This window comes from Salmo salar, chromosome ssa12 (genome assembly GCF_905237065.1).
Source record: "Salmo salar chromosome ssa12, Ssal_v3.1, whole genome shotgun sequence".
In the NCBI taxonomy this organism is placed as follows: Eukaryota; Metazoa; Chordata; class Actinopteri; order Salmoniformes; family Salmonidae; genus Salmo; species Salmo salar.
Genome location: NC_059453.1, coordinates 92,176,954 through 92,204,953, shown reverse-complemented (window position 1 = coordinate 92,204,953; position 28,000 = coordinate 92,176,954). Strand labels below are relative to the sequence as shown.

At 45.3% G+C, this 28,000-nt stretch overlaps 1 protein-coding gene across 9 annotated transcripts; it reads right to left on the bottom strand.

Moving 5' to 3' along the window:
- Positions 1-27,898, bottom strand: LOC100194880 (poly(rC) binding protein 2). Of its 9 annotated transcripts, none has more exons than XM_045690419.1 (12): positions 27,619-27,898; positions 26,105-26,244; positions 24,405-24,461; positions 24,189-24,305; positions 23,717-23,848; positions 20,354-20,488; positions 20,094-20,168; positions 11,007-11,048; positions 8,683-8,782; positions 5,990-6,051; positions 5,067-5,236; positions 1-1,354 (listed from the first exon to the last, which is right to left on the bottom strand). In XM_045690419.1, exons 2-12 carry the CDS (start codon positions 26,171-26,173, stop codon positions 1,318-1,320), a joined length of 996 nt encoding a protein of 331 aa, XP_045546375.1. In that variant the 5' UTR covers positions 26,174-26,244; positions 27,619-27,898; the 3' UTR covers positions 1-1,317.
- Between the last annotated feature and the right edge of the window lie 102 nt (positions 27,899-28,000).

The window sequence follows — 28,000 nt, the reverse complement described above, 5'->3', positions numbered from 1 at the left end:
TGAGAATTTGTAGTTTGAGCATTTCACATCTTTATTTCTGTAGTTTATTTTAACAATGTGGTGGCACCCAGATCTACAGTCTTTCCAAAAACGTGCACAAAAGATTTATTTCCTGCAAATAATAAAAAATAAATTCTGACTTCAGCAAAGAGCAGGAAACTAGTGTTAACCAATTTAAACACCCTTTTCTTTGTCTTAGTTTCAGCTTAATAACGATCATCCATAATATTAGTTTCAGCTTAATAACGATCATCCATAATATCTTAGTTTCTCTCCTCACACTTAGACACACACGCCTGTCATTATTCAGGATTCGATCCCCTTTGGTAGTTAAAAAAAATATTTCCTCCATTTAAAACAAATATTGCAACTTTTTTTGTTTGTGGTATTATCTTTAAAGAAAAATGAGGATCGTCCTCTCTGCTTCCTAGCCCTCGAGCAGAACCCCAACAACCTCCCAACCCCAGCAATATAGTCGGCATCCCAAATGGCACCCTCATTACGTTAATAGTGCACTACATAGGAACTAGTGTGCAATTTGGGACACATCCTGAACATATGACATGGGGTAAAAGGGAAGATAGAAAAATAGGAATGACAAGGAAACAAAAAAAGGTTAAGGTGAAATGTGTTTGTACGCGGGTTTTAAAGTATTTTCCATTAATGCAAGATCCACGTCTTCTAGTACTGTTAGAGATATTTGTCATACTCAAAATACCAGCAGTGATGACAGCACAAGCTCCATGTTTCCCCCGTTGGTGACAAACATTAAATCAAGGTGAGTTTTTGCAGATATTCAATGGATAAAATGACTAGGGGAGGGGAGGGGTTTAAATATGCAGGGGGAAAAAAACAGTCAATCTATTTTTATTTTAGAGACTTTTATTTTTTATCCTTTTCATTTTTAAAAGAAAAAAAAATACTACCTTTTACAGAATTAAACCTTCAGATTATTATTCTCCTCTATCTAGTCTTTTGTGACAGTGTAAAGACAGACAAGGAGAGCTTTCATTCCCCAAAAAATAACTTTATCTAATCATTAACAAACTTTCAACAGGGGCTCAAAGGGACTTAAAACCAAATAGTTTTCTTCATAAAAACAATGAATGCAGATAAACAAATTATAATTATTATAATTATTTTTTTTAAATGGGTTGGGTGGTGTGATTTTTAAACGACAAAAAAAATACAAAGGTAAAACTATGTTGGATAGTTGCATTGACCACTTTAAAGGAGAGAGCTGAGTGATGGAGCGATGAGTGGTAGAAGGTAAAATGTGGGGGGGGTTAGTGCAGATCACATCTATGCAGAGTTCTATCAGTTGGTCGCCAGTCCTGTTGCTTCAGATGAGAGCCTGGAGAGAGACACACATTGAGAGATCGAAGGGGGAGAGAATAAGCCAAGCTGTGTGTTTCAAATCAGACACGATAAAACCTTTTTACAATTTAAAACTTTTACAAACTCACCGAAGCTTCTTACAATTCACTATGCAAAACATGTACCCAATTGCAACAAACCCCCTCTGTTGATTAAAATACAAAATCAGCTGAGAGGATCCCATTTCCTTGACATCACATCCTAAGTGCTAACAATTTATTCAACTTCTTTCCTATACTGTGAATTGTTGTCGCTGACCTCTGGCCAGTACTAAAAGGATTGTAAAGCAGCGGTGAGCAGCAGTCGAGCTGGCCATGCAGTCGGTCTATGGCTCGATTCAATCATTCTAAACTACTTTAGTTACGAAGACATCAATTTCCTGAAGTCGTAGAGGTCCAATGACCCAAAATGATGTGATTTAAATGAGATATGATCCCCGAGGATAAACTATTAAAGTGATCATGACACCCAGTGAGACTAGAGGATAAACTATTAAAGTGATCATGACACCCAGTGAGACTAGAGGATAAACTATTAAAGTGATCATGACACCCAGTGAGACTAGAGGATAAACTATTAAAGTGATCATGACACCCAGTGAGACTAGAGGATAAACTATTAAAGTGATCATGACACCCAGTGACCAGACTACCGAGGATAAACTATTAAAGTGATCATGACACCCAGTGAGACTAGAGGATAAACTATTAAAGTGATCATGACACCCAGTGCGACTAGAGGATAAACTATTAAAGTGATCATGACACCCAGTGAGACTAGAGGATAAACTATTAAAGTGATCATGACACCCAGTGATCCCCGAGGATAAACTATTAAAGTGATCATGACACCCAGTGAGACTAGAGGATAAACTATTAAAGTGATCATGACACCCAGTGAGACTAGAGGATAAACTATTAAAGTGATCATGACACCCAGTGAGACCAGAGGATAAACTATTAAAGTGATCATGACACCCAGTGATCCCCGAGGATAAACTATTAAAGTGATCATGACACCCAGTGATCCTAGAGGATAAACTATTAAAGTGATCATGACACCCAGTGATCCCCGAGGATAAACTATTAAAGTGATCATGACACCCAGTGATCCTAGAGGATAAACTATTAAAGTGATCATGACACCCAGTGAGACTAGAGGATAAACTATTAAAGTGATCATGACACCCAGTGAGACTAGAGGATAAACTATTAAAGTGATCATGACACCCAGTGAGACTAGAGGATAAACTATTAAAGTGATCATGACACCCAGTGAGACCAGAGGATAAACTATTAAAGTGATCATGACACCCAGTGAGACTAGAGGATAAACTATTAAAGTGATCATGACACCCAGTGATCCCCGAGGATAAACTATTAAAGTGATCATGACACCCAGTGAGACTAGAGGATAAACTATTAAAGTGATCATGACACCCAGTGATCCCCGAGGATAAACTATTAAAGTGATCATGACACCCAGTGAGACTAGAGGATAAACTATTAAAGTGATCATGACACCCAGTGAGACTAGAGGATAAACTATTAAAGTGATCATGACACCCAGTGAGACTAGAGGATAAACTATTAAAGTGATCATGACACCCAGTGAGACTAGAGGATAAACTATTAAAGTGATCATGACACCCAGTGAGACTAGAGGATAAACTATTAAAGTGATCATGACACCCAGTGAGACTAGAGGATAAACTATTAAAGTGATCATGACACCCAGTGATCCCAGAGGATAAACTATTAAAGTGATCATGACACCCAGTGAGACTACTTGAACATCCGACATGTTACACTAAAACATGTTAAATCAAGGATATCAGCATTACAATAAAACAGTTTACAACAAATGTAACGAGCTACCACACATATTACCCAGGTATGGAAAACATTCATATTCCCATCTTTTCCCCAGAATAAATGAAATCCAGTTTGAGATCTTAATAGAAAGACGACATGAGGTGTTACCTGAAAACCAACCAGAAGCTTCTAGTCAATAAGTTAGTCTGAGAACAGAGTGTCCATGCTGATGCAGAGTGTCTTTACACAGAAAGACCAGGGACTCAAGAGTCCTTTGGTGAAGGTGACAAACCAAGCAGTGGGACCCACAACACATTGGGACGAGACCTCAGGCCACATCTGGGCATTTAGATTTTTTGTGTGTGGATTTTTTACTTTAAAAGTTAAGCATGATGCACAGCCAGGTTCAACAGTAGAGCAAGACCCAGTACAGACAATACTAAGCTTGACTACATCCCAAATAGCACCCTATTCCGCATAGGGCCCTGGTCAAAAGTAGAGCACTATACAGGAAATGGAGTGTCATTTGGGACGTACTTAATGTCTGTAGTGTTAGTAAGGGGAAAGCCTTCGCCTCTTAGACTTGGAACCCAACTCTGGGGAGAGCTTTGGCTCGGGATTGGCTGAGTGGAGGGCCAGGAGGGGGAGGGGCTTAAGACTGAGCAGACTGGAGACACAGGGGATAGTAGGGGAGTCAGAGGAGGGAGTGCCTGGAGGAACCAACAAGGACAGAGAGATGGAGGAAGGGGGCGCCAAACAGGAGGAAGAAGAGGAGGAGGAGGAGGAAGAAGCAGTAGAGGAAGTAGCAGCAGGAGAGGAGGTGGTAGTAGTGGAGAGAAGAGGAGGGCAGAGGAGGCTGGTGCTGTGGGTCTGTTCGGGGTTCGAGGAGGAGGGTTTAGAGGACTCTACGCTGTAGAAACAACAGAGACAAGGAAAAAGAGGGACAGTCGGGACGGGTTACAGGGAAGGCTGGTGAGTATGAAAGGAGAGATGAGGGTTGGGGGGATGGGGAACAGACTGACAGTCAGGGGAAAGAGGGGGAACAGACTAACAGTCAGGGGAAAGAGGGGGAACAGACTAACAGTCAGGGAGGGGGATGAGGGGGGGGGGGAGGGTGAGAGTCTGATAGACAAGGCAAAAGGACAACTAGGCATAGCAGCCGTCAGTGAGTACACGGGAAGATGACATCATTAGAAGTCTGACTTATGTTTCTAGAGACAGTGTGCGTGTTTGACACAGACAACGTTGCAGCCGGACTGCACAGAGTCGCTGATCTACAAATCACCTTGAATCCCAAATAGCTACTCATTATGTGATCAAGATTAATGATTATGTTCACTGTCTTGTTGAAAACTGATGCCCTCAAAAAAACCAGGCTGAACTATTCAGCAGAGAGCCAGTACAATAACATGATATAGAGGTTGGTGTTGGGAGGTTAGGCAGTCAGTCGAACACAAACACATTGTACTGTATTTCTGGGAGGCGCCCAAATGTCCACGGCCCAAGTACAGTGGTGCGGGGTAGTGGGTTGATACCAGAAAGGGCATGGTAGAATACTGGGTTACTCCAGTTCTGGAGAGCTGCAGGCTTCTGTTCCAACCCAGCTCTGTGTTAGTTAGTGTTGGGCTGGATCAAAAGCCTGCTCCACCAATCAAGACCAGAAACTAAAAGTCAAGAATGTCCCAGAACCCAAAGTCCACCGGTTGGAGGATTCCAGGAATCAGGATGGGAACATGCAGGGAGTCATCCAACTGGGAAACCTCCATCCTAGGAACTTTGGGAAGGTTTGTGGAATTTTGCAACGGCCAAGTGGATCTATCCCTGACTCTAGGACAACAGATTGGTATTTGATCTAACTGTGATGTTGTGTCTGACCTGGCGTTGATGAGGTACTCTGCCAGGCTGATGGAGGCAGCAGAACCAGTGATGGTGACCTGTCTGTCTGCAGAGCCCTCCACGGGGTTGGCGATCTTTATCTGGGCACCCGACATCTGACGGATCTCATTGATCTTAGAACCCTGGCGACCAATTATGCAGCCAATCAACTAGAGGGAGGGGAGGAACAGGAAATCAGTTAAGCTAATCAACTAGAGGGAGGGGAGGAACAGGAAATCAGTTAAGCCAATCAACTAGAGGGAGGGGAGGAACAGGAAATCAGTTAAGCTAATCAACTAGAGGGAGGGGAGGAACAGGAAATCAGTTAAGCCAATCAACTAGAGGGAGGGGAGGAACAGGAAATCAGTTAAGCCAATCAACTAGAGGGAGGGGAGGAACAGGAAATCAGTTAAGCCAATCAACTAGAGGGAGGGGAGGAACAGGAAATCAGTTAAGCTAATCAACTAGAGGGAGGGGGGAACAGGAAATCAGTTAAGCCAATCAACTAGAGGGAGGGGAGGAACAGGAAATCAGTTAAGCCAATCAACTAGAGGGAGGGGAGGAACAGGAAATCAGTTAAGCCAATCAACTAGAGGGAGGGGAGGAACAGGAAATCAGTTAAGCCAATCAACTAGAGGGAGGGGGGAACAGGAAATCAGTTAAGCCAATCAACTAGAGGGAGGGGGGAACAGGAAATCAGTTAAGCCAATCAACTAGAGGGAGGCGAGGAACAGGAAATCAGTTAAGCCAATCAACTAGGAGGGGGGGGAGACAGGAAATCAGTTAAGCCAATCAACTAGAAAGAGAGAAAACCAGGGAGTCAAATAAGCCAACCTACTAGAATGTATTTGATTGACAGTTTGAACAGTCCAACCACTTGATTGAAATGGGCAGGTCAGAGTCGTCACCGTGGAAATACTTACATCATTTGGAATGGTCATCTCATGGGAGCTAGTTTGGGCAGAGGCATCCATCCCTCCTAAATCAACAAGACAAAAACACTAAAATGTATAAATAAACACAACCAGGACCAAGAGGAACATGGTACTATTCAGTATAAATATACACAACCAGGACCAAGAGGAACATGGTACTATTCAGTATAAATATACACAACCAGGACCAACAGGAACATGGTACTATTCAGTATAAATATACACAACCAGGACCAAGAGGAACATGGTACTATTCAGTATAAATATACACAACCAGGACCAAGAGGAACATGGTACTATTCAGTATAAATATACACAACCAGGACCAACAGGAACATGGTACTATTCAGTATAAATATACACAACCAGGACCAAGAGGAACATGGTACTATTCAGTATAAATATACACAACCAGGACCAAGAGGAACATGGTACTATTCAGTATAAATATACACAACCAGGACCAAGAGGAACATGGTACTATTCAGTATAAATATACACAACCAGGACCAAGAGGAACATGGTACTATTCAGTATAAATATACACAACCAGGACCAAGAGGAACATGGTACTATTCAGTATAAATATACACAACCAGGACCAAGAGGAACATGGTACTATTCAGTATAAATATACACAACCAGGACCAACAGGAACATGGTACTATTCAGTATAAATATACACAACCAGGACCAAGAGGAACATGGTACTATTCAGTATAAATATACACAACCAGGACCAAGAGGAACATGGTACTATTCAGTATAAATATACACAACCAGGACCAAGAGGAACATGGTACTATTCAGTATAAATATACACAACCAGGACCAAGAGGAACATGGTACTATTCAGTATAAATATACACAACCAGGACCAAGAGGGACATGGTACTATTCAGTATAAATATACACAACCAGGACCAACAGGAACATGGTACTATTCAGTATAAATATACACAACCAGGACCAACAGGAACATGGTACTATTCAGTATAAATATACACAACCAGGACCAAGAGGGACATGGTACTATTCAGTATAAATATACACAACCAGGACCAACAGGAACATGGTACTATTCAGTATAAATATACACAACCAGGACCAAGAGGAACATGGTACTATTCAGTATAAATATACACAACCAGGACCAAGAGGGACATGGTACTATTCAGTATAAATATACACAACCAGGACCAAGAGGAACATGGTACTATTCAGTATAAATATACACAACCAGGACCAAGAGGAACATGGTACTATTCAGTATAAATATACACAACCAGGACCAACAGGAACATGGTACTATTCAGTATAAATATACACAACCAGGACCAAGAGGAACATGGTACTATTCAGTATAAATATACACAACCAGGACCAAGAGGAACATGGTACTATTCAGTATAAATATACACAACCAGGACCAACAGGAACATGGTACTATTCAGTATAAATATACACAACCAGGACCAAGAGGAACATGGTACTATTCAGTATAAATATACACAACCAGGACCAACAGGAACATGGTACTATTCAGTATAAATATACACAACCAGGACCAAGAGGGACATGGTACTATTCAGTATAAATATACACAACCAGGACCAAGAGGGACATGGTACTATTCAGTATAAATATACACAACCAGGACCAAGAGGAACATGGTACTATTCAGTATAAATATACACAACCAGGACCAAGAGGAACATGGTACTATTCAGTATAAATATACACAACCAGGACCAAGAGGAACATGGTACTATTCAGTATAAATATACACAACCAGGACCAAGAGGAACATGGTACTATTCAGTATAAATATACACAACCAGGACCAACAGGAACATGGTACTATTCAGTATAAATATACACAACCAGGACCAAGAGGAACATGGTACTATTCAGTATAAATATACACAACCAGGACCAAGAGGAACATGGTACTATTCAGTATAAATATACACAACCAGGACCAACAGGAACATGGTACTATTCAGTATAAATATACACAACCAGGACCAACAGGAACATGGTACTATTCAGTATAAATATACACAACCAGGACCAAGAGGGACATGGTACTATTCAGTATAAATATACACAACCAGGACCAAGAGGAACATGGTACTATTCAGTATAAATATACACAACCAGGACCAAGAGGGACATGGTACTATTCAGTATAAATATACACAACCAGGACCAAGAGGGACATGGTACTATTCAGTATAAATATACACAACCAGGACCAACAGGAACATGGTACTATTCAGTATAAATATACACAACCAGGACCAACAGGAACATGGTACTATTCAGTATAAATATACACAACCAGGACCAAGAGGGACATGGTACTATTCACTATATTTAAAACACCATTATTGTGGTGGCATGTTCATTGAAACAAAATGTTAAAAACATCAGGTAAAGCCTTCGTCAAGGAGTTTGTTTCTATCAGGGTGAACCACTAACGATGGCCTAACAGGCAAAACATTTGACTTTCACGGCATGTTGCCGCCATTCATTAAAAAAAAGTAAAGCATCAAATATCTGAGTGAAACCTACTGCTGGTCTCATTTTGGTCCGAACACACCAGTTCTGAGTGCAGTGGTTTACAGAAACTTTGAACTTTATTTCTACAAACGATTGTATCGTCAAGTCCCTAGTACCTTGGAACCCCGGGTTGTTGGGGCCCATGGGAAAGGGGCTCTGCTGCATGGCCAGCTGGTGTAACTTGGTGAGCTGTGGAGAGATAGAGGCAGAGGAAGACTGTGAGGGCAAGAGAGGGGGCAGGGAGGAGAGAAACGGGAAAGGAAAGAGACATGGTCAGTACAGTACAGAAACCATTTCATTCACTACAACATTCATTCATCATTTAGACATGTATAATAATAGTAGATGAGGTCGTGTTCATTAGGTACCAAACAGTATGAAACAGGGACAAGAGGAACACCTATGTGAGAATGCTGTTCATTGACTACAGCTTAGTGTTCAACACCATAGTGCCCTCAAAGCTCATCACTAAGCTAAGGAACCTGGGACTGAACACTTCCCTCTGCAACTGGATCCTGGACTTCCTGACGTGTCCAATAAGAAATGGTAATTTACTATTGGCAAAACCTTTTGTTGCAATGCATGGCATGCCCTAATGAACAAGAACCAGCTGTCTTCACCAGTTAGCTCATCTTATCCTCAAACTGTTGCTCTAAAATGGCCGATTGTTGCGTGGCTTGGGGAATCTTTGTTGGTTCTCTTCATTTATAACCCATGGTCTTTCCACTGCAGCTCAGGAGAACTCGGGAGTCCGTTTAGAACGATATCTTACAGTCTTCTGACGGATGGATAGGACAGAATGTATGTAGTCTCTCCTGGGCCCCGACCAAAACCAACCAGGCATAATCGACACAGTATCACTGAGGCAGTAATACAAGGATCCTCCTGAACTAACACCTCAATCCTAAACCCATAGTGAAATGCTGAGGAGGTGAGTTGTCAATACACCAGCAAAACTGAAAATACACTTGATGGTAGAGAGAATAGAGATGGTAGAGAGGACAGTGATAGTAGGACATATTGGAGGACAGTGAGAGTAGAGGACATATTGGAGGACAGTGAGAGTAGAGGACATATTGGAAGACAGTGAGGGTAGAGGACATATTGGAAGACAGTGAGAGTAGAGGACATATTGGAGGACAGTGAGAGTAGAGGACATATTGGAGGACAGTGAGAGTAGAGGACATATTGGAGGACAGTGAGAGTAGAGGACATATTGGAGGACAGTGAGAGTAGAGGACATATTGGAGGACAGTGAGAGTAGAGGACATATTGGAGGACAGTGAGAGTAGAGGACATATTGGAGGACAGTGAGAGTAGAGGACATATTGGAGGACAGTGAGAGTAGAGGACATATTGGAGGACAGTGAGAGTAGAGGACATATTGGAGGACAGTGAGAGTAGAGGACATATTGGAAGACAGTGAGGGTAGAGGACATATTGGAAGACAGTGAGAGTAGAGGACATATTGGAAGACAGTGAGAGTAGAGGACATATTGGAAGACAGTGAGGGTAGAGGACATATTGGAGGACAGTGAGAGTAGAGGACATATTGGAGGACAGTGAGAGTAGAGGACATATTGGAGGACAGTGAGAGTAGAGGACATATTGGAGGACAGTGAGAGTAGAGGACATATTGGAGGACAGTGAGAGTAGAGGACATATTGGAGGACAGTGAGAGTAGAGGACATATTGGAAGACAGTGAGAGTAGAGGACATATTGGAGGACAGTGAGAGTAGAGGACATATTGGAGGACAGTGAGAGTAGAGGACATATTGGAGGACAGTGAGAGTAGAGGACATATTGGAGGACAGTGAGAGTAGAGGACATATTGGAGGACAGTGAGAGTAGAGGACATATTGGAGGACAGTGAGAGTAGAGGACATATTGGAGGACAGTGAGAGTAGAGGACATATTGGAGGACAGTGAGAGTAGAGGACATATTGGAGGACAGTGAGAGTAGAGGACATATTGGAGGACAGTGAGAGTAGAGGACATATTGGAGGACAGTGAGAGTAGAGGACATATTGGAGGACAGTGAGAGTAGAGGACATATTGGAGAACAGTGAGAGTAGAGGACATATTGGAGGACAGTGAGAGTAGAGGACATATTGGAGGACATATTGGAGGACAGTGAGAGTAGAGGACATATTGGAGGACAGTGAGAGTAGAGGACATATTGGAGGACATATTGGAGGACAGTGAGAGTAGAGGACATATTGGAGAACAGTGAGAGTAGAGGACATATTGGAGGACAGTGAGAGTAGAGGACATATTGGAGGACATATTGGAGGACAGTGAGAGTAGAGGACATATTGGAGGACAGTGAGAGTAGAGGACATATTGGAGGACATATTGGAGGACAGTGAGAGTAGAGGACATGGTAGGTCAGGGATACAGGAAGAATGAATGGAAAGGTGACAACAGAACATCACTTACGTCTGGCTGGGGTATGGCATGTTGTCCTTGAACTGCGTACGCCTGAAACAACAACAACGTGTTCACAGGCATTCCATCAACATCTTGACACACACACAGAGCGTCCCAAATGGAACACTACTCACTTCAGTGCACTACTACATATCAAACTTTATTAGTCACATGCGCCAAATACAACAGGTGTAGACCTTACAGTGAAATTCTTACTTAACAGGCTCTAACCAACAGCGCAGTTTAAAAAAAATACAGATAAGAATAAGAAATAAAAGTAACAAGTAATTAAAGAGCAACAATAAAATAACAATAGTGAGACTATATACAGGGTGTTACGGTACAGAGTCAATGTGGAGGCTATATACAGGGTGTTACGGTACAGAGTCAATGTGGAGACTATATACAGGGTGTTACGGTACAGAGTCAATGTGGAGGCTATATACAGGGGGTACCGGTACAGAGTCAATGTGGAGGCTATATACAGGGTGTTACGGTACAGAGTCAATGTGGAGACTATATACAGGGTGTTACGGTACAGAGTCAATGTGGAGGCTATATACAGGGGGTACCGGTACAGAGTCAATGTGGAGGCTATATACAGGGGGTACCGGTACAGAGTCAATGTGGAGGCTATATACAGGGTGTTACGGTACAGAGTCAATGTGGAGACTATATACAGGGTGTTACGGTACAGAGTCAATGTGGAGGCTATATACAGGGGGTACCGGTACAGAGTCAATGTGGAGGCTATATACAGGGTGTTACGGTACAGAGTCAATGTGGAGGCTATATACAGGGTGTTACGGTACAGAGTCAATGTGGAGGCTATATACAGGTGGTACTGGTACAGAGTCAATGTGGAGGCTATATACAGGGGGTACCGGTACAGAGTCAATGTGGAGGCTATATACAGGGGGTACCGGTACAGAGTCAATGTGGAGGCTATATACAGGGGGTACCGGTTCAGAGTCAATGTGGAGGCTACATACAGGGGGTACCGGTACAGAGTCAATGTGGAGGCTATATACAGGGGGTACCGGTACAGAGTCAATGTGGAGGCTATATACAGGGGGTACCGGTTCAGAGTCAATGTGGAGGCTATATACAGGGGGTACTGGTACAGAGTCAATGTGGAGGCTATATACAGGGGGTACCGGTACAGAGTCAATGTGGAGGCTATATACAGGGTGTACCGGTACAGAGTCAGTGTGGAGGCTATATACAGGGGGTACCGGTACAGAGTCAGTGTGGAGGCTATATACAGGGGGTACCGGTACAGAGTCAATGTGGAGGCTATATACAGGGGGTACCGGTACAGAGTCAGTGTGGAGGCTATATACAGGGTGTACCGGTACAGAGTCAATGTGGAGGCTATATACAGGGGGTACCGATACAGAGTCAATGTGGAGGCTATATACAGGGGGTACCGGTACAGAGTCAATGTGGAGGCTATATACAGGGTGTTACGGTACAGAGTCAATGTGGAGACTATATACAGGGTGTTACGGTACAGAGTCAATGTGGAGGCTATATACAGGGTGTACAGAGTCAATGTGGAGGCTATATACAGGGGGTACCGGTACAGAGTCAATGTGGAGGCTATATACAGGTGGTACTGGTACAGAGTCAATGTGGAGGCTATATACAGGGGGTACCGGTACAGAGTCAATGTGGAGGCTATATACAGGGGGTACCGGTACAGAGTCAATGTGGAGGCTATATACAGGGGGTACCGGTTCAGAGTCATTGTGGAGGCTATATACAGGGGGTACCGGTACAGAGTCAATGTGGAGGCTATATACAGGGGGTACCGGTACAGAGTCAGTGTGGAGGCTATATACAGGGGGTACCGGTACAGAGTCAGTGTGGAGGCTATATACAGGGGGTACCGGTACAGAGTCAATGTGGAGGCTATATACAGGGTGTACCGGTACAGAGTCAGTGTGGAGGCTATATACAGGGTGTACCGGTACAGAGTCAATGTGGAGGCTATATACAGGGGGTACCGGTACAGAGTCAATGTGGAGGCTATATACAGGGTGTTACGGTACAGAGTCAATGTGGAGACTATATACAGGGTGTTACGGTACAGAGTCAATGTGGAGGCTATATACAGGGGGTACCGGTACAGAGTCAATGTGGAGGCTATATACAGGGTGTTACGGTACAGAGTCAATGTGGAGGCTATATACAGGGTGTTACGGTACAGAGTCAATGTGGAGGCTATATACAGGTGGTACTGGTACAGAGTCAATGTGGAGGCTATATACAGGGGGTACCGGTACAGAGTCAATGTGGAGGCTATATACAGGGGGTACCGGTACAGAGTCAATGTGGAGGCTATATACAGGGGGTACCGGTTCAGAGTCAATGTGGAGGCTACATACAGGGGGTACCGGTACAGAGTCAATGTGGAGGCTATATACAGGGGGTACCGGTACAGAGTCAATGTGGAGGCTATATACAGGGGGTACCGGTACAGAGTCAATGTGGAGGCTATATACAGGGTGTTACGGTACAGAGTCAATGTGGAGACTATATACAGGGTGTTACGGTACAGAGTCAATGTGGAGGCTATATACAGGGTGTACAGAGTCAATGTGGAGGCTATATACAGGGGGTACCGGTACAGAGTCAATGTGGAGGCTATATACAGGTGGTACCGGTACAGAGTCAATGTGGAGGCTATATACAGGGGGTACCGGTACAGAGTCAATGTGGAGGCTATATACAGGGGGTACCGGTACAGAGTCAATGTGGAGGCTATATACAGGGGGTACCGGTACAGAGTCAATGTGGAGGCTATATACAGGGGGTACCGATACAGAGTCAATGTGGAGGCTACATACAGGGGGTACCGGTACAGAGTCAATGTGGAGGCTATATACAGGGTGTTACGGTACAGAGTCAATGTGGAGACTATATACAGGGTGTTACGGTACAGAGTCAATGTGGAGGCTATATACAGGGTGTACAGAGTCAATGTGGAGGCTATATACAGGGGGTACCGGTACAGAGTCAATGTGGAGGCTATATACAGGTGGTACTGGTACAGAGTCAATGTGGAGGCTATATACAGGGGGTACCGGTACAGAGTCAATGTGGAGGCTATATACAGGGGGTACCGGTACAGAGTCAATGTGGAGGCTATATACAGGGGGTACCGGTTCAGAGTCATTGTGGAGGCTATATACAGGGGGTACCGGTACAGAGTCAATGTGGAGGCTATATACAGGGGGTACCGGTACAGAGTCAGTGTGGAGGCTATATACAGGGGGTACCGGTACAGAGTCAGTGTGGAGGCTATATACAGGGGGTACCGGTACAGAGTCAATGTGGAGGCTATATACAGGGGGTACCGGTACAGAGTCAGTGTGGAGGCTATATACAGGGTGTACCGGTACAGAGTCAATGTGGAGGCTATATACAGGGGGTACCGGTACAGAGTCAATGTGGAGGCTATATACAGGGTGTTACGGTACAGAGTCAATGTGGAGACTATATACAGGGTGTTACGGTACAGAGTCAATGTGGAGGCTATATACAGGGGGTACCGGTACAGAGTCAATGTGGAGGCTATATACAGGGTGTTACGGTACAGAGTCAATGTGGAGGCTATATACAGGGTGTTACGGTACAGAGTCAATGTGGAGGCTATATACAGGTGGTACTGGTACAGAGTCAATGTGGAGGCTATATACAGGGGGTACCGGTACAGAGTCAATGTGGAGGCTATATACAGGGGGTACCGGTACAGAGTCAATGTGGAGGCTATATACAGGGGGTACCGGTTCAGAGTCAATGTGGAGGCTACATACAGGGGGTACCGGTACAGAGTCAATGTGGAGGCTATATACAGGGGGGTACCGGTACAGAGTCAATGTGGAGGCTATATACAGGGGGTACCGGTACAGAGTCAATGTGGAGGCTATATACAGGGTGTTACGGTACAGAGTCAATGTGGAGACTATATACAGGGTGTTACGGTACAGAGTCAATGTGGAGGCTATATACAGGGTGTACAGAGTCAATGTGGAGGCTATATACAGGGGGTACCGGTACAGAGTCAATGTGGAGGCTATATACAGGTGGTACCGGTACAGAGTCAATGTGGAGGCTATATACAGGGGGTACCGGTACAGAGTCAATGTGGAGGCTATATACAGGGGGTACCGGTACAGAGTCAATGTGGAGGCTATATACAGGGGGTACCGGTACAGAGTCAATGTGGAGGCTATATACAGGGGGTACCGATACAGAGTCAATGTGGAGGCTACATACAGGGGGTACCAGTACAGAGTCATTGTGGAGGCTATATACAGGGGGTACCGGTACAGAGTCAATGTGGAGGCTATATACAGGGGGTACCGGTACAGAGTCAGTGTGGAGGCTATATACAGGGGGTACCGGTACAGAGTCAGTGTGGAGGCTATATACAGGGGGTACCGGTACAGAGTCAATGTGGAGGCTATATACAGGGGGTACCGGTACAGAGTCAGTGTGGAGGCTATATACAGGGTGTACCGGTACAGAGTCAATGTGGAGGCTATATACAGGGGGTACCGGTACAGAGTCAATGTGGAGGCTATATACAGGGGGTACCGGTACAGAGTCAATGTGGAGGCTATATACAGGGGGTACCGGTACAGAGTCAATGTGGAGGCTATATACAGGGGGTACCGGTACAGAGTCAGTGTGGAGGCTATATACAGGGTGTACCGGTACAGAGTCAATGTGGAGGCTATATACAGGGGGTACCGGTACAGAGTCAATGTGGAGGCTATATACAGGGGGTACCGGTACAGAGTCAATGTGGAGGCTATATACAGGGGGGTACCGGTACAGAGTAAATGTGCGGGGGCACCGGTTAGTTGTGGTAATATGTACATGTCGGTAGAGTAATTAAAGTGATTATGCGTAGGTGTAAAAGAGGGGGAGATGGGAGGGGGGCAATGCAAATAGTTTGGGTAGCAATTTGACTGTGTTCAGGAGTCTTATGGCTTGGGGGTAGAAGCTGTTTAGAAGCCTCTTGGACCTGGACTTGGCGCTCCGGTACCGCTTGCCGTGCGGTAGCAGAGAGAACAGATTATAGGGCCCTGTGGATCCTAATCAAAAGTATTGAAATACAGAGAATAGGTTTCCGTTTGGGAAACTCACATACTACCACCACCTCTGAACTGTCTTAACAACCACATGCTGTAGTCTTGAACAAATTATCCACATTAATCTGGAAACATTTATTTTAAAGAGATATTAAAGCAAATCGACAACAGCGACAGATAACTAAAATATTTTCATTCTTATTCTATTCACTGCCAAGCAGAGATCTTTAGGGATTCAACTCATTCTCCCAGTGGGTGGAGGGAGAGAGAGAGCTCTACTCTGGTTTCTATCCACTAGAGTAGCCATCAGTAACACCAGTGGGTGGAGGGAGAGAGAGAGAGAGAGCTCTACTCTGGTTTCTATCCACTAGAGTAGCCATCAGTAACACCAGTGGGTGGAGAGAGAGAGAGAGAGCTCTACTCTGGTTTCTATCCACTAGAGTAGCCATCAGTAACACCAGTGGGTGGAGGGAGAGAGAGAGAGAGCTCTACTCTGGTTTCTATCCACTAGAGTAGCCATCAGTAACACCAGTGGGTGGAGGGAGAGAGAGAGCTCTACTCTGGTTTCTATCCACTAGAGTAGCCATCAGTAACACCAGTGGGTGGAGGGAGAGAGAGAGAGAGCTCTACTCTGGTTTCTATCCACTAGAGTAGCCATCAGTAACACCAGTGGGTGGAGGGAGAGAGAGAGAGAGCTCTACTCTGGTTTCTATCCACTAGAGTAGCCATCAGTAACACCAGTGGGTGGAGAGAGAGAGAGAGCTCTACTCTGGTTTCTATCCTCTAGAGTAGCCATCAGTAACACCAGTAGGTGGAGGGAGAGAGAGAGAGAGCTCTACTCTGGTTTCTATCCACTAGAGTAGCCATCAGTAACACCAGTAGGTGGAGGGAGAGAGAGAGAGAGCTCTACTCTGGTTTCTATCCTCTAGAGTAGCCATCAGTAACACCAGTAGGTGGAGGGAGAGAGAGAGAGAGCTCTACTCTGGTTTCTATCCACTAGAGTAGCCATCAGTAACACCAGTGGGTGGAGGGAGAGAGAGAGAGCTCTACTCTGGTTTCTATCCACTAGAGTAGCCATCAGTAACACCAGTAGGTGGAGGGAGAGAGAGAGCTCTACTCTGGTTTCTATCCACTAGAGTAGCCATCAGTAACACCAGTGGGTGGAGGGAGAGAGGGAGCTCTACTCTGGTTTCTATCCACTAGAGTAGCCATCAGTAACACCAGTGGGTGGAGGGAGAGAGAGAGAGAGCTCTACTCTGGTTTCTATCCACTAGAGTAGCCATCAGTAACACCAGTGGGTGGAGAGAGAGAGAGAGAGAGCTCTACTCTGGTTTCTATCCACTAGAGTAGCCATCAGTAACACCAGTGGGTGGAGGGAGAGAGAGAGAGAGCTCTACTCTGGTTTCTATCCACTAGAGTAGCCATCAGTAACACCAGTGGGTGGAGGGAGAGAGAGAGAGAGCTCTACTCTGGTTTCTATCCACTAGAGTAGCCATCAGTAACACCAGTGGGTGGAGGGAGAGAGAGAGAGAGCTCTACTCTGGTTTCTATCCACTAGAGTAGCCATCAGTAACACCAGTGGGTGGAGGGAGAGAGAGAGAGCTCTACTCTGGTTTCTATCCACTAGAGTAGCCATCAGTAACACCAGTGGGTGGAGGGAGAGAGAGAGAGAGCTCTACTCTGGTTTCTATCCACTAGAGTAGCCATCAGTAACACCAGTGGGTGGAGGGAGAGAGAGAGAGAGCTCTACTCTGGTTTCTATCCACTAGAGTAGCCATCAGTAACACCAGTGGGTGGAGAGAGAGAGAGGCTCTACTCTGGTTTCTATCCTCTAGAGTAGCCATCAGTAACACCAGTAGGTGGAGGGAGAGAGAGAGAGAGCTCTACTCTGGTTTCTATCCACTAGAGTAGCCATCAGTAACACCAGTAGGTGGAGGGAGAGAGAGAGAGAGCTCTACTCTGGTTTCTATCCTCTAGAGTAGCCATCAGTAACACCAGTAGGTGGAGGGAGAGAGAGAGAGAGCTCTACTCTGGTTTCTATCCACTAGAGTAGCCATCAGTAACACCAGTGGGTGGAGGGAGAGAGAGAGAGCTCTACTCTGGTTTCTATCCACTAGAGTAGCCATCAGTAACACCAGTAGGTGGAGGGAGAGAGAGAGCTCTACTCTGGTTTCTATCCACTAGAGTAGCCATCAGTAACACCAGTGGGTGGAGGGAGAGAGGGAGCTCTACTCTGGTTTCTATCCACTAGAGTAGCCATCAGTAACACCAGTGGGTGGAGGGAGAGAGAGAGAGAGCTCTACTCTGGTTTCTATCCACTAGAGTAGCCATCAGTAACACCAGTGGGTGGAGAGAGAGAGAGAGAGCTCTACTCTGGTTTCTATCCACTAGAGTAGCCATCAGTAACACCAGTGGGTGGAGGGAGAGAGAGAGAGAGCTCTACTCTGGTTTCTATCCACTAGAGTAGCCATCAGTAACACCAGTGGGTGGAGGGAGAGAGAGAGAGAGCTCTACTCTGGTTTCTATCCACTAGAGTAGCCATCAGTAACACCAGTGGGTGGAGGGAGAGAGAGAGAGCTCTACTCTGGTTTCTATCCACTAGAGTAGCCATCAGTAACACCAGTGGGTGGAGAGAGAGAGAGAGAGCTCTACTCTGGTTTCTATCCACTAGAGTAGCCATCAGTAACACCAGTGGGTGGAGGGAGAGAGAGAGAGAGCTCTACTCTGGTTTCTATCCACTAGAGTAGCCATCAGTAACACCAGTGGGTGGAGGGAGAGAGAGAGAGAGCTCTACTCTGGTTTCTATCCACTAGAGTAGCCATCAGTAACACCAGTGGGTGGAGGGAGAGAGAGAGAGAGCTCTACTCTGGTTTCTATCCACTAGAGTAGCCATCAGTAACACCAGTGGGTGGAGAGAGAGAGAGCTCTACTCTGGTTTCTATCCTCTAGAGTAGCCATCAGTAACACCAGTAGGTGGAGGGAGAGAGAGAGAGAGCTCTACTCTGGTTTCTATCCACTAGAGTAGCCATCAGTAACACCAGTAGGTGGAGGGAGAGAGAGAGAGCTCTACTCTGGTTTCTATCCTCTAGAGTAGCCATCAGTAACACCAGTAGGTGGAGGGAGAGAGAGAGAGAGCTCTACTCTGGTTTCTATCCACTAGAGTAGCCATCAGTAACACCAGTGGGTGGAGGGAGAGAGAGAGAGCTCTACTCTGGTTTCTATCCACTAGAGTAGCCATCAGTAACACCAGTGGGTGGAGGGAGAGAGGGAGCTCTACTCTGGTTTCTATCCACTAGAGTAGCCATCAGTAACACCAGTGGGTGGAGGGAGAGAGAGAGAGCTCTACTCTGGTTTCTATCCACTAGAGGAGCAGACAAGCATTTTGCTACACCAGCAATAACATCTACTAAACATATATGTGACCAATAACATTTCAAGATCAGACAGACAGACAGACAGACAGACAGACATCAGTAGCATAGCAAAGTCTGGGGAAAGTATCATACTTGGAGGTGAAAAGCCAAAAATCAATAAAACAATTTTGATTAAATTTCCCAGTAAAAATATAAAAGGACAGATAACAGATCAACTACACGTTGTTTTCTTCTCTCAGCAACCCCGTCCCGTCCCCTTTCAAACAGGTTGATTAAATGAACCCCGTCCCGTCCCCTTTCAAACATGTTGATTAAATGAACCCCGTCCCCTTTCAAACAGGTTGATTAAATGAACCCCGTCCCCTTTCAAACAGGTTGATTAAATGAACCCCGTCCCGTCCCCTTTCAAACATGTTGATTAAATGAACCCCGTCCCGTCCCCTTTCAAACAGGTTGATTAAATGAACCCCGTCCCGTCCCCTTTCAAACAGGTTGATTAAATGAACCCCGTCCCGTCCCCTTTCAAACAGGTTGATTAAATGAACCCCGTCCCGTCCCCTTTCAAACAGGTTGATTAAATGATATTCTGAATTGTTGAAAAAATATATCAAACATACCTGTCCTCCGGCAAAGATGACAGGGGATCCTGAAGGTTTGGGTCGATATGGGATGGTGACCCCCTTAGGGGGAGACTGTAGGACACACAAGAGAAGAGAATGACAGAAGGAGAATGGGTTTAATTCAACAAATGCTTTCAAAAACTTTTGTAGAATTGAGCAAGAGATACTATTACCAAAGAGAACGCAAGGGTAATTTCTCAATGAAGAAAGTGTGTATTTACGATGAATTAAATAAATGATCTGAGGATATTACTTACACTTACCTCGAGCATAACTACACAGATCTGCTTGACACACTCGATAATGGACTGGGGCGTCCCTGCGATAGTGATGGCCCGTTCTGTAGAGTTAGGAAGCATGTCGCCTGCCACCTGTACCTGAGCACCTGTCGACTAGAGAGGACAGAGAGAGAGAGAGGACAGAGAGAGAGAACAGAGAGAGAGAGGACAGAGAGAGAGAACAGAGAGAGAGGACAGAGAGAGAGAGAGAGAACAGAAAGAGAGAGAGAGAGGACAGAGAGAGAGAGAGAGAACAGAAAGAGAGCGAGAACAGAAAGAGAGCGAGAACAGAAAGAGAGAGAGAGCGAGAGAACGAGAACAGAGAGAGAACGAGAAGAGAGAGAGAGAACAGAGAGAGAACGAGAACAGAGAGAACAGAGAGAGAACAGAGAGAACAGAGAGAGAACAGAGAGAGAGGAGAGAGAACAGAAAGAGAGAGAACAGAAAGAGAGAGAACAGAAAGAGAGAGAGCGAGAGAGAACAGAGAGAGAGCGAGAGAACAGAGAGAGAGCGAGAGAACAGAGAGAGAGCGAGAGAACAGAGAGAGAGCGAGAGAACAGAGAGAGAGCGAGAGAACAGAGAGAGAGCGAGAACAGAGAGAGAGCGAGAACAGAGAGAGAGCGAGAACAGAGAGAGAGCGAGAACAGAGAGAGAGCGAGAACAGAGAGAGAGCGAGAACAGAGAGAGAGCGAGAACAGAGAGAGAGAGCGAGAACAGAGAGAGAGAGCGAGAGAACAGAGAGAGAGAGCGAGAGAACAGAGAGAGAACAGAGAGAGAACGAGAACAGAGAGAGAACGAGAACAGAGAGAGAACGAGAACAGAGAGAGAACGAGAACAGAGAGAGAACGAGAACAGAGAGAGAACGAGAACAGAGAGAGAACGAGAACAGAGAGAGAACAGAAAGAGAGAGAACAGAAAGAGAGAGAACAGAAAGAGAGAGAACAGAAAGAGAGAGAACAGAGAGAGAACAGAGAGAGAACAGAGAGAGAACAGAGAGAGAGAGCGAGAGAACAGAGAGAACAGAGAGAGAACAGAGAGCGAGAGAACAGAGAGAGAACAGAGAGAGAACACAGAGAGAGAGAACAGAGAGCGAGAGAACAGAAAGAGAGAGCGAGAGAACAGAAAGAGAGAGCGAGAGAACAGAAAGAGAGAGCGAGAGAACAGAAAGAGAGAGCGAGAGAGAGAGCGAGAGAGAGAGCGAGAGAGAGAGCGCGAGAGAGAGCGAGAGAGAGCGCGAGAGAGAGCGCGAGAGAGAGCGCGAGAGAGAGCGCGAGAGAGAGCGAGAGAGAGCGCGAGAGAGAGCGCGAGAGAGAGCGCGAGAACAGAGAGAGAGCACGAGAACAGAGAGAGAGCACGAGAACAGAGAGAGAGCACGAGAACAGAGAGAGAGCACGAGAACAGAGAGAGAGCACGAGAACAGAGAGAGAGCACGAGAACAGAGAGAGAGCACGAGAACAGAGAGAGAGAACAGAGAGCGAGAACGAGAACAGAGAGAGAGAGAACAGAGAGAGAGAACAGAGAGAGAGAACGAGAACAGAGAGAGAGAGAACAGAGACAGAGACAGAGAGAACAGAGACAGAGAACAGAGACAGAGAACAGAGACAGAGAGAACAGAGAGAGAGAGAACAGAGAGAGAGAGAACAGAGAGAGAGCAGAGAGAGAGAGAACAGAGAGAGAGCAGAGAGAGAGAGAGCAGAGAGAGAGAGAGCAGAGAGAGAGAGCAGAGAGAGAGAGCAGAGAGAGAGAGCAGAGAGAGAGAGCAGAGAGAGAGAGCAGAGAGAGAGAGCAGAGAGAGAGAACAGAGAGAGAGAACAGAGAGAGAGAGAACAGAGAGAGAGAGGACAGAGAGAGAGAGGACAGAGAGAGAGAGGACAGAGAGAGGACAGAGAGAGAGGACAGAGAGAGAGGACAGAGAGAGAGAACAAAGAGGCAGGTTGACTGGTCTGGACTTTATTTGCTACAATGTGCAAATAGCCTTCTAAGTTCAACAAAGTTGTCTTATTGATTTTTGCCTTTTCACCTCCAAGTATGATACTTTCCCCAGACTTTGTTGTTGTTGTAGTGGATATCCTCTAGTGGATAGAAACCAGAGTAGAGCTCTCTCTCTCCCTCCACCCACTGGTGTTACTGATGGCTACTCTAGTGGATAGAAACCAGAGTAGAGCTCTCTCTCTCCCTCCACCCACTGGTGTTACTGATGGCTACTCTAGTGGATAGAAACCAAAGTAGAGCTCTCTCTCTCTCTCTCCCTCCACCCACTGGTGTTACTGATGGCTACTCTAGTGGATAGAAACCAGAGTAGAGCTCTCTCTCTCCCTCCACCCACTGGTGTTACTGATGGCTACTCTAGAGGATAGAAACCAGAGTAGAGCTCTCTCTCTCTCTCTCTCTCCACCCACTGGTGTTACTGATGGCTACTCTAGTGGATAGAAACCAGAGTAGAGCTCTCTCTCTCTCCCTCCACCCACTGGTGTTACTGATGGCTACTCTAGTGGATAGAAACCAGAGTAGAGCTCCCTCTCTCCCTCCACCCACTGGTGTTACTGATGGCTACTCTAGTGGATAGAAACCAGAGTAGAGCTCTCTCTCTCTCCCTCCACCCACTGGTGTTACTGATGGCTACTCTAGTGGATAGAAACCAGAGTAGAGCTCTCTCTCTCTCTCCACCCACTGGTGTTACTGATGGCTACTCTAGTGGATAGAAACCAGAGTAGAGCTCTCTCTCTCTCCCTCCACCTACTGGTGTTACTGATGGCTACTCTAGTGGATAGAAACCAGAGTAGAGCTCTCTCTCTCTCTCCACCCACTGGTGTTACTGATGGCTACTCTAGTGGATAGAAACCAGAGTAGAGCTCTCTCTCTCTCCCTCCACCCACTGGTGTTACTGATGGCTACTCTAGTGGATAGAAACCAGAGTAGAGCTCTCTCTCTCTCCCTCCACCCACTGGTGTTACTGATGGCTACTCTAGTGGATAGAAACCAGAGTAGAGCTCTCTCTCTCTCTCTCTCTCCACCCACTGGTGTTACTGATGGCTACTCTAGTGGATAGAAACCAGAGTAGAGCTCTCTCTCTCCCTCCACCCACTGGGAGAATGAGTTGAATCCCTAAAGATCTCTGCTAGGCAGTGAATAAGTCACATAAGAATTAAAACATTTAGCTATTATAATCTGTCGGTGTTTTCGATTGCTTTAATATCTCTTTACAATGTATTATACAAATATATATTTTATGTATGGCGTTGATAATTTCCTGATAATGTACTCTGATACTTTTTAATTGAGATTCTATATCGATTGTGTTTCAAGTGATGACCAGGGGTCAGTTGTTGGATTCCATTCTACCTCTCTTATTTCTTTGATCTTGCAGCCTCCCTTGCCGATGAGCGAGCCACACTGGCTGGCTGGCACCACGATGCGCAGGGTGACCGGGGGCTTGCTGGTGGCCGTGCTGTTCGTCATAGAGCTGCTGATGTCCTGGGAGACAAAAAGGGGAGATTAAAAAAATAATATATAGAATTATTACTTACTCTCCAGCTCCACTTTTAACCTCACACCCGATGGATGTTCAGTCACTGAGGACAACTATAACTTGAAATATAAAAACAGATAGTTTATGGTTTAAAGTTTATGGTTTTATAGTTTAAAACATTTTATATTAACTTCCATTTTTCGTAAAAGAGCAGCTGAACACGTCTTCAGTCTGTTCATCTATCCTGCACCTTGGCTGGACTGAGGAAGCAACATAATATTCCCTAAAGATGCCATAATGACAAATGAACAGTCTGTCCGATAGTACAGTGGTATCACAAGTTACCTCTTCCAGCTTTTCGATGATCATGGAGAATGCTTTGAAGATGGCGGTGGTGGGGCCTGCCAGAGTGATGATCCTCTCAGGACAGTTCCCCTCTGAGATGTTGATGCGAGCCCCGCTCTGGACACCACCGGGGAGGAGACGAGAAAGTAGGCAATTAGGAAAAATTACTTTCTAGAGGCAGAAACTGCACAAACAAAACGTGTGTGTGCTTCTCACCTCTTCTCTCATCTTCTTCACAGATTCACCTTTCTTGCCAATGATGCTTCCGACTTCCTAAAAGAGAAAAACAGATGAATTTAAAAAATCATTCAAATCAAAGTTTATTTGTCACAGTGAAATGCTTACTTACAAGCCCTTAAAAAAAAAAAAAAAAGGTATTCGGTGAACAATAGATAGGTAAAGAAAAAAAATACTAAAATGACAGTGAAAATAACAGTAGTGAGGCTATATACAGGGTGTTACGGTACAGAGTCAATGTGGAGGCTATATACAGGTGGTACCGGTACAGAGTCAATGTGGAGGCTATATACAGGGGGTACCGGTACAGAGTCAATGTGGAGGCTATATACAGGGTGTTACGGTACAGAGTCAATGTGGAGGATATATACAGGAGGTACCGGTACAGAGTCAATGTGGAGACTATATACAGGGGGTTACGGTACAGAGTCAATGTGGAGGCTATATACAGGGTGTTACGGTACAGAGTCAATGTGGAGACTATATACAGGTGGTACCGGTACAGAGTCAATGTGGAGGCTATATACAGGGGGTACCGGTACAGAGTCAGTGTGGAGGCTATATACAGGGGGTACCGGTACAGAGTCAGTGTGGAGGCTATATACAGGGTGTTACGGTACAGAGTCAATGTGGAGGCTATATACAGGGTGTTACGGTACAGAGTCAATGTGGAGGCTATATACAGGGGGTACTGGTACAGAGTCAATGTGGAGGCTATATACAGGGGGTACCAGTACAGAGTCAATGTGGAGGCTATATACAGGGGGTACCAGTACAGAGTCAATGTGGAGGCTATATACAGGGGGTACCAGTACAGAGTCAATGTGGAGGCTATATACAGGGGGTACCGGTACAGAGTCAATGTGGAGGCTATATACAGGGGGTACCGGTACAGAGTCAATGTGGAGGCTATATACAGGGGGTACCGGTACAGAGTCAATGTGGAGGCTATATACAGGGTGTTACGGTACAGAGTCAATGTGGAGGCTATATACAGGGGCTACCGGTACAGAGTCAATGTGGAGGCTATATACAGGGGGTACCGGTACAGAGTCAATGTGGAGGCTATATACAGGGGCTACCGGTACAGAGTCAATGTGGAGGCTATATACAGGGGGAACCGGTACAGAGTCAATGTGGAGGGGGCACCGGTTACTCGAGCTAATTGAGGTAGTATGTACATGTAGGTATAGTTAAAGTGACTATGCATATATGATAAACAGAGTTGCAGCGTAAAAGAGGAGTTAGTGGGGGGTTTGGTAATGGTTTGGTAATGTGTAAAGGGCACGTGGATCATTAATAGCGGTGGTTTGGTGAAACATGCTTAAATGGGTAACCTGGTCTGAGAGCTGAAGACTTGGGTTTGCTCCCCGAGCTTAATGTCTAAGAGGCTTTAGCTCAGTGGGCCGAAACATTCTAGTTACACCCTACTGTCCCCTGCTCTGGGAGGTCACACACAGTGCCGTGCATCACCAATCTAATGGTCATGGTGACATCACCTCGTTTTTATCTCTGTGGGCTAACACTCAGTCACACCTTCTGTGGGCGGTCACTCACCTTGCCGTGCATCAGCAATCTAATGGTCATGGTGACATCACCTAGCCTTTATCTCTGTGGGCTAACACTCAGTCACACCTTCTGTGGGCGGTCACTCACACCTTCTGTGGGCGGTCACTCACCTTGCCGTGCATCAGCAATCTAATGGTGAGGGTGACATTGAGTCCTCCTTCAATCACACCGGAGTCCATAACTAGTACTGGATGGGAGAAGCTGTAGCTGAAAGGTCAAAACTGAGGGTCTTTGGTCACAAAGATGGGATCTGGAGATCAGACAAGAGAACAGTAAGACATTTTAGAATAGGATGAAGAGTTAGGAGAGTATAGGGCTGAGGGACAAGCAGGAGAACAATTGAGTATAAAATGTGAGATCAGTGAACTGAATAGAATAGCTGGGTTTTGGTTTTTACCCATCAGGATTTGCACACTAACACCAAATAGTTAGCTGTATTGATCTTAAGAAACTTGATAGCATATTACTGTTTACAAGAGGGTGTATTAAACTATGGGTCAGAACACAATGTGGGCACTGGGCATGTAAGAGGTGGCGCACGAGTTACGAAAGTACATCTATAAATCACACGCCATTTAAAAAATAAAAATAATTGGGTCATGGGAGGACGTTACATTTTTCAATTGGGTCTCAAATAATTTCAGAACCCCCTGGTTTATAAGCAAACTGCTGAAAAGCATCCAAATAAACCCCGGTTTCTTTCAACAACAGCTTTTAGTTCTAAACGGATTGCCATTATTATAAGAGGGGAAATAAATACATTTGCAAAAACAATTATGTAGTCAAGTATGTGAACTCCATGGTAGTGTCGTGTGGAGTTGAGATATGATTGGCAAACAAGAAATGGGGCCTTCTAGTGTGAGGCTGTTGCACGCATGATTATTATTAGTACTGTATCATGATTCATGCACAGTAACTTGCCTTGAGACTAAACGTAACAATCTAACTTCGGTAGAGTGGTCATCATAGCAATGATTCATGTTCATGTGCATCTTTAAGTTTGCTAGTAACTTAGCACATTGCCTGCTACCTACATAGAGATACATCTCGCTAGCTAGCATGTTAGGCTAACTAACAAGCTGGTTAATGGTCCCCTTCCCGAGAGTGAATCCCAAGCGAAACAAACTTGTTGTTCAAGTTCGTGAATTAATAGACAATGTGTCCGATTACTTGGCTGCAATGAATTCAATTTCACGCATAAATATGTGCATGCATTTGCGCCTCGCCGGCCGGCGCCCTCCGTGCTAGCTGTTTGACCTAGCATAGCATACTACCTGGGTGGCTAGCATCCGTGTGTGGAGCATGTGGACCTGTACCGTTTGAATGACTGTCCATTTGACATTCACGCTACTAATGTTTCAACAATATAGATCGGTTTCATATTGGCTACACACACCCCCCCACACTAACACTGATCATTTACAAATAGACACGGGTAAATAGCAGCTAATTGGAGTGATAAATAAGATCGTGCTGGTTGTATTATGAGCTGCGTGCAAGTACTGCGGCCTGGCACATTGACGTGAAGCCTGGCTGTGCTACCAGCTAGCCTGATGCAAGATGCGTTTCTTTCACCTTTTATCACACACACGTGTATAGATAGATAGATATGAACTCTTCTTACCTGATCCGTGTTGAGATGTGTTGTCGGGGGGAGGGTGGGGTAGAAGGGGAGAGGTTCGGGAGGGTAGAAACCCAGGGGAGAGTTTTAAAAGGATTCGGGGAAGAGGGAAGAGTGATAGCGTGAGATCGAGCGCTCCACTGCTTTACACAAAGACAACAGAAGTAAAAACGTCTGAACTTCCCCCTTTCCCCTTTCCCTCCCACGCTACGATAAACCCGCCTATCTGGTTCCCGTGAAACGAACTGCGCACAGAGTTACAGTCGGTAACGGTCACTGTGCTGTTCATGGTACAATGTAACAAACTACTCGATAAGTGGAATTGTTACAGTATCACGTCAAGGTGTTCACGTGGATACAAATGTAGCCGATATTTTTCTCTGTC

What these genes read in the sequence shown, in the direction of transcription:
- LOC100194880 (XM_045690419.1), bottom strand. Translation starts at nt 26,173, where the DNA reads ATGGACTCCGGTGTGATTGAAGGAGGACTCAATGTCACCCTCACCATT. An exon ending in GATTGCTGATGCACGGCAAG is followed by an intron (nt 24,462 to 26,104) that starts GTGAGTGACCGC and finishes TTTCTCTTTTAG; the next exon opens with GAAGTCGGAAGCATCATTGG. An exon ending in TCATCTTTGCCGGAGGACAG is followed by an intron (nt 11,049 to 20,093) that starts GTATGTTTGATA and finishes TTGTTGTTTCAG; the next exon opens with GCGTACGCAGTTCAAGGACA.